The following is a 7,411-nucleotide window of genomic DNA, read 5'->3' as shown; positions in this document are numbered from 1 at the left end:
CAAGCATCCAACATACAAAAAAAAATCAAACAATTCAATGCTTTTGAATAATTTATCCAAATATTGACATTTGAAAATGACACTTCTTCACCTGACACTTCTTCCAAATTCAATCCAATACTTTTGAATGATTTATCCAAGTATTGACACTTCAAAAATGACACTTCTTCACCTGGTACTTCTTTCAGATCCAGATCCGATATACAAAACATACAAAATACTTTTGTATCTCAATACTTCGACAAACGTTGAAAGTCTTTTGAATGATTTCTAAAATTTCTTAGTAAAATGGAGGATTTTGATTTTTTTTAAAATAAGGTTTAAGTTACTTGAGGATATAGAATAATGAAAGAAATCTTGAGAGAGGAAAAGAGATAGGATAGAATTTGGGTAAAAAAGTTAGAGAGAGAAAAGTGGGTAATGGGGTCTTTTATTTTTTTCCTTTCATTCGTAAATGAGTCAAAAGTGGACCCAATTTGAGAAATAAAAGGAAGGTAAATGAATTATAATAAGATACATTTATTTGCTAAAATATTGACATTTTGACATTTTTAATAATTATTTTAAAGTGTAGATGTTATTAATAATTAGAGCTGTCAAAAGGGGTTGGCCCGCCCCACCGGGCTCAAGCCTCGCGGGCCAAGGGATTTGAAGGGATAGGGCGGGCCGGCCCTTCATTTGGAAGGGCCTGAAAATGCTCAACCCAACCCAACCCTAGAAGGGCCGAGGGTTGGCTAGGGCTAGCCCTTCTTTTTTTATTTTTTCATTTTTTTTGTTTTCAAAATTAATTATAATTTTATAACCTCAAGAAAATGAGAAGATTTTCAAATCAAATATGACAAACAATGGTGTTATTTCAATAACACTAACGAAAAATCTAGTATAATTAGCATGTATCTCGCATACCAGAAACGCGAGCAAGATAAGAGAGTGATAAGCAAGATGGGAGGGAAGCGAGGGCGCGAGATTTGTCTATGTATCCAAGATACATGCGAATCTACTTGGATAGAGTGTATCTAGAACAAATTAACCTAATTTTAAATTCATATATTCTGAGATACATGTATCTAGATGTACCAAAATCTGGTAAGATTCATAATATTAAAACATAGTGTGTATTTAAGTAATTAGATTATATACTAGTGAGATTATTGTAAGTTACCCTTAAATAAAAAGTTTTGGCCTATGAATCGATCCCGGGCCGGGATTATAAGCCATAGTTTTAAACGGGCTTGAAAAATTCTATCCCAACCCCATCCCAATAACGGATTTGGTCAGGCTGCCCCATGGTCTAAGCCCGTTTTGACTTCTATATTAATAATTATGTTAGAAATTTTTACTAGTTATGATAAGTGTCAATTTATAGATCCTTTTCAGTGATACAAAATACAAATGCACATGTATTCATTGATACATCATTAATACAAATCAAGTATATATTTACAAATGTTAAACTTGATATGATTGTATTCGTTGATACTACTATTTATTCTTTATATAAATTGTATTCTGTTAATGCATATAGATACTAATTACATGTATATAATTATTCATTAGATATACAAATGCAATCATTGATACATATACATACTAGTTATGTATATATAATTATCTAACATTTAGCTACAATTCGTAATTAACCAAACTATAACTATTTTGCCTGATTATATTTCTAGTCTTAGCTATTTTTGAAATTTCCTCCTTATTTCATTGGAGTAGTTATTAATTTTTACTTTTTTTTTCTTAAATATGGAGAAGGGTCAATACAGTTCAGAAATAAAAGAAGATCGAAATACAAACTACTTGAAACAATTTTTTTTATCATTGCAAATAAGTGAACTTATATTTTAAAACATAATTTTTTCATTTATTTTTCATTGAACGAGTTCAGTTAAAAAATATAGGGTGGATATAGATTCTTAATGAAAATAGTAGGAATTTTTCTAATTTTTCCATATAAAAATATGAGTGTTATTTTTTTTTTATCAATTCAATCAAAATATATACTTGTCATTTTAAAATATAATTTTTTCATTTATTTTTCATCGAATGAGTTCACTTGAAAAAAGTGGATATAGATTCTTAATGAAAATAGTCGGAAATTTCCAATTTTTTCATATAAAAATATTAGTGTTATTTTTTTTTTCATTAATTCAATCAAAATATATACATACTTGAAATAAATATTTTTATCATTGCAAATAAATGAAAAAATTATATTTTAAAATAATTTTTCTCATTTATTTTTTATCGAACGAGTTCACTTGAAAAATACATGGTGAATATAGATTCTTAATGAAAATAGAAGGAAATTTCCAAAATTTTCCATATAAAAATATTAGTGTTATTTTTTTCTTTTTTTCTTTTTTTATCAATTCAATCAAAATATATATGTAGGAGTAGCTACTGGACATTTTTCAGTGAGGAATTCCTTTATTTTAATGCTATAGTATTTTTTAAGAAATAACCTTAACATCAAAGTAGGATAAACTATTACAACTACTTCCTAAAATAAAAATTATTAAAATTTGCAAAACAGAAAATATTATATTAGATTGTCCTAGAAGTGTTTCCTCCGTAACATTTGTATGTTCGATTGAATGTGATTATTTAGAAATTAAAGAAACTTTGACATATAAGTCAACTATATTGAAACTACGAAAATGAGTGACTGGCGAAATTGTCAAACGTCTTCTCATTTTTTGAAGGGTAAAAGGACGGATTTACCCCCGAACTTTAATAAATGGTACGTCTATGCCCTCCGTTATACTTTCCGTCCATATAAGCCTCTGCCGTCCAATTATAGGTACACACATACCCCTCTCACTAACGACCCCCTCATTTTTTACACGTGTCTTAAATCTAATCAACTACCCGTTTGACCTTTCTTTTTAACCCATAAACCAACTACCCGCCCCATAAACCCAATACCCACCCAATTTCCTCTAAGATATATCCTATTATTTAGTTTCCTTTTTCAATTTTCCCCTAAACTTCAAACTTTAAAAAATTCCCTAAATTCTCGTTCTAGGAGAAAAAAAATTCTCTTTGGGTCTGAATCTTCTCTCTTCCAGTAACTTTATTGCACTTTGCTCTCTCGATTTCTCCACATTTTTGGTTGATTGAATTCTGTGTGCATGCAAAGTTTTGGTCTTTGTGTGGTGGAGTATTTTCAACATCGTGATCGGTGGAGGGGTGGTACAGAGCTCTATGAATTTGGAAGGATTAGGGTTTGGATGTGATCTGTTGTTGTTTATGGGTTTGTGTAAATGCTCGTGGGAGGGGATCTAGGGTTTCTCTCGAGCTTGGTGGTGGCCGCGTTCATGGCAGTTTTTGGACCGGTGTCAGGTTTTATGGTTAGACGGAAATGGAGGTGTTCGGTGGCGAGGAGGGATGAGATCAAGAGGTTGTTAGTTTTGGCTTCGGAGGAGGCAGCCAGGGTTGAGCTACAAGCCGCTGAGGAATATGGGTATGATTATGGGTATAGGTGTGAGTCGCTGAAGGAGAAGGATGAGGTGTTTGTTGAAACATCGGCATCATCAGCACCACCACCAACAATTTCAACATCATATTCTGGGTCTTTTAATTACGATTCCTTTTAGAGGAAATTGGGTTCCTGTTTTTCCAAATTGAGTTGTTGAGATGACTGGATTGAAATTTTGTTTGATATAATATGTTAAACATATTGCATGATCATCAATTCCAACCTTATAAATTTTGCCTAATTCTACTGTTTCGTATGTAGAGGGAGGAGTGTTAATAAGAGGCTTACTGGTGCAAGTTTTGTTGTGTCGAAGATGGGTGGAATAGAAGGTACAACTGCAATGTCAGATGCGAGAATGAGGAACATGATTTTCGAATCTATTTTGGAGGAAGGAGTCTTTCGTTTTGATTGCTCTGCAGATGATAGAAATGCAGCATTTCCGAGTATTTCCTTTGTTGATCCAAAAGTTAGGGAGACACCGTTAATGTCTATACATAAAGGTATTGGGTTATGGGGCGGATAGTTGGTTTATGGGTAAAAAAAAGGGTCAAACGGGTAGTTTAATAGGGTTAAGACACGTGTAAGAAATTAGGGGTCCGTTAGTGAGAGGGGTATATGTGTACCTATAATTGGACGGCAGGGGCTTATGTGGACGGAAAGTATAACGGAGGGCATAGACGTACCATTTATTAAAGTTCGGGGGTAAATCCGTCCCTTCTCCCTTTTTTGAATGACGATGGTCAGGACTCAGAGATGCAAACAAAATACGTCTTCTCATAAGGTATATGCCATTGGATATAATTAATACGTAAAGATTATAATGTCCAATAAGATAGAATAGAAAAATAAGTTGTAACTTCATCACTTTTAATTTGCACATGTTGAATGTATTTTCTTCCCTTGGTCTTATGAAATTTTAAAGACTAAAAAATATGTACACTCCTAATCTATGCAACAACCCCAATCCCTCTAGTTATAATCTTTTGTTCTATAAATGTTTTTCTTCAGTATTGTGAATTAATAAAGCATAATACCACTTACTTCCTCATTTTTATTCATACATCATTAAGAAAGCTATGTTTTAGGTCTCATTTCGTAATTAAATTCCAAATAGATAATGAAACTAGAATGAAGTTCTTTTCCGCTATATACTTAAATAAAATGAAAAAATATTTAAATCCAATTTAGTTATTTGCATGAAAAAGGAAATCAAATATATAAATTAGATCACATGATAGATTTGATAATTAATTAATAATTTGCACTACTTATATACATGTCCTTTCAAGCCGTTCAACATTAATGAAGACTGATCAAGTCCTATTATGTAAGAATAATATTCGTTAAATGTGTACACATAATTTGAGTAAAAAAAAAAACAGTGAAATTAATATCAATACGCATGAAATCAGACTGACATATACAACTGGCATAATATTTAACACACTACAAAATAAGTAGACCTTAATTAACAACAAAACAAGTTGCATCGACTAGTTTATTTATTGCACGCATCACTTGCAGCTGCGGGGCTTAAAATCCATAAAGTCCCTACTCTACAGACTACAGTAAGAAAGTATATAATCACTAGTTTTTTTACCTCCTTTTGCTCAATTGATCTCTTTCACATAATCATGCACGCTTGAGGATTTTCATCACTAAAGGCAGTAATATAGTTGACTTCAGTAGAACTCGCCCTCGCCAGGTTCGAAGCCTGCGGGTTATCATAGACGTTGCGGACGTATCCTGCCGGAGCCTTCTTATCATACACGCCCCGCACGTAAGGATGATCCACCAGATCGTAAGGAACGTATGGCCAAAATTCAGCCTTCTTTCCCGTACGATGTCTTACTCGTCGCAATACTTTATCTGGATCAACATAACCAATAACTGTCAGCTTGTGCTTCTTTGGCTCCACTTCTACTTTCGTCACCCCTCGCATCCCTTCTACCGACTTCCTCACCCTCCTTTCGCACCCTTCGCAGTCCATTTTCACTCTTATTTCAACTGTCTACACATTTAATATCAGAAAGAAGCAAGACATATACAACATGTTTGGCTTAGCTATTCTGTCGGAAGACAAAAACAACAATTGTGTTCGATTAATCAATTTTAAAAATATATTGAATTTGTCAATATTAAAAAACAACAATTTATGCTTGGACAAATTGTCAAAAGTACGTACGAAGAAAAGTTGTGCAAACTTTTGGAATAAAAAAGAGTACATAACTATATTAGAGAAGAAATTATACAACTTTGTTAATTATCATCTAAAAGCACTAATTATTTTAAAAAAAAATTGAAGCTCGACCAAATAGATTACTGTTAATTAGTACTATTAGTAATACTAGTATAGGATTTAAGCATGCATGTAATTAGGGAGCATATATACCTCAAGTTGATTTCTCCTAAGTTTGCTGAGCTTCCTTCTGCTAGTGCCTCGATGGAATTCACAGAGCTCAGAAAGATGATCTAGAAAACCCATTTCCCTAGCACAAATCAGCAAGTACTGACTACGTACTCTTTTATTAGTTTTGGCAACGTAACAAATCCCTACTAGTTAATTAGTTAGGCCTTAGTATATAGACAGTAACCAAGACGGTGTAAGAGAATATATATATAAGTAGGGGCAGCAGCTTATCAATAGTTGTTTTGTACGTGCAGCTTGTACAAATAAGCCACGGGTGGTGCCGTGAAGGCGGAACCATATGTGGCAATTATGGGGTCCCTACATCCATCACTTTACTTCATCTAGTGGGAATCTTAGCCTTATCCTCTTATTGCAAGTTTGCAATGGCCCCCCACCATAAAAAAGGTTTATGTGTCATTTACACGGTTAATGATGAAAATCAAATGTCATCGCAGTCTTAATAATCTCTGACTCCGTCCACTCCAATCGTTTTTGACTTAAAATCACGTAATTTTGGATTTTTGTCTAGACCATATAAATTAAATGGATGTTGCAAGGCTTCTTAGATCTCCTCGTCTAGCAAAATCGTACTATATGAACCAATAATTTTAGTGTAGTTAGAAAAAAACAAATGAAGAGAATGAGTTCAGCTAGTATGACATTTGCATCTGGTCAAGTAGACTTGGATCATAGTATAATTTTAGCCAAATGTCATATAGTGGCCGTTCCAGAGATGATTAATGGGGTGTCGTGTTATCACTTGATTACTATTCTAAAAGATCATTACTATGTCACATCAAACAATCTTGGCAAATTGAAGGGATTTACTTGATTTATTTTTTCCCCTTCTATATCAAAACCATAATTTACTTGAACACGCATATTATATGAAATCTAATCTATTCAAACAGTAGGATTTACATTTAATTTATCATGTACGTACTAAGCACTCCTCTCATTTTTACTGTATCCTACAAACCGTTTCTAGCATGCATACCACTTCTAAAGCCAAGAATCTTTATCTAGGTCCTTAAAGTTGAATCTACTTTAGTTTTTATTCCTGGTCCCCTTGATAGAAAAAAAAAACTAGATACAGATGGACCAGCCAAAAAAAAAGATGACGGATCAAAGTAAGTGATATATATCAATATTTATCATACTATCACGATCCAATTCATCGAGTCGTGCGGGCAGCTACGTACTATCACCTAAGTAGGAGAATCCTCATATCTCAATAATTAAAACATGCGGAAAATTAACGAAAAACGGAGATAAATGAAATCATAGAGTTTTTATAAATGAAAACTTTCTTGAACAAATTCGGGTTAAGACTTGTAAAGTAATTAACACCCCCCAAGGATATAGTCTAAACAGGTACAAGATCTACTAAGAGTACAAACGGGAGATAATAAATAAAAGACACAGCTCCCACCATGCGGAAGAAAAAGTAGAAGCTGCTGGAGAATTCTTCATCTTCATCTAAGGAAACATCACCAACCTACATCCAGACTATGTCA

General features: G+C 33.2%; 1 protein-coding gene across 2 annotated transcripts; it reads right to left on the bottom strand.

The window, feature by feature from the left end:
• Nucleotides 1-4,783: 4,783 nt before the first annotated feature.
• Nucleotides 4,784-6,092, bottom strand: LOC125848224 (heavy metal-associated isoprenylated plant protein 26). 2 transcript variants are annotated; one of them, XM_049528052.1, is made up of 2 exons: nucleotides 5,877-6,092; nucleotides 4,784-5,495 (listed from the first exon to the last, which is right to left on the bottom strand). In XM_049528052.1, exons 1-2 carry the CDS (start codon nucleotides 5,967-5,969, stop codon nucleotides 5,109-5,111), a joined length of 480 nt encoding a protein of 159 aa, XP_049384009.1. In that variant the 5' UTR covers nucleotides 5,970-6,092; the 3' UTR covers nucleotides 4,784-5,108. The 2 variants fall into 2 exon arrangements, with proteins under 2 accessions (XP_049384009.1, XP_049384010.1); XM_049528053.1 differs by having other exon boundaries at nucleotides 4,784-5,491; nucleotides 5,877-6,021.
• Nucleotides 6,093-7,411: the final 1,319 nt, after the last annotated feature.

The sequence above is a fragment of the Solanum stenotomum genome, chromosome 12 (assembly GCF_019186545.1).
Source record: "Solanum stenotomum isolate F172 chromosome 12, ASM1918654v1, whole genome shotgun sequence".
NCBI classification, from domain to species: domain Eukaryota; kingdom Viridiplantae; phylum Streptophyta; class Magnoliopsida; order Solanales; family Solanaceae; genus Solanum; species Solanum stenotomum.
This window is presented reverse-complemented; position numbering and strand designations above follow the sequence as displayed.

Bases quoted from the DNA above. Each gene is read 5' to 3' on its own strand.
- LOC125848224 (XM_049528052.1), bottom strand. From the start codon at position 5,969: ATGGGTTTTCTAGATCATCTTTCTGAGCTCTGTGAATTCCATCGAGGC. The intron at 5,496-5,876 runs GTATATATGCTC...TTAAATGTGTAG, and splicing joins TTAGGAGAAATCAACTTGAG to ACAGTTGAAATAAGAGTGAA.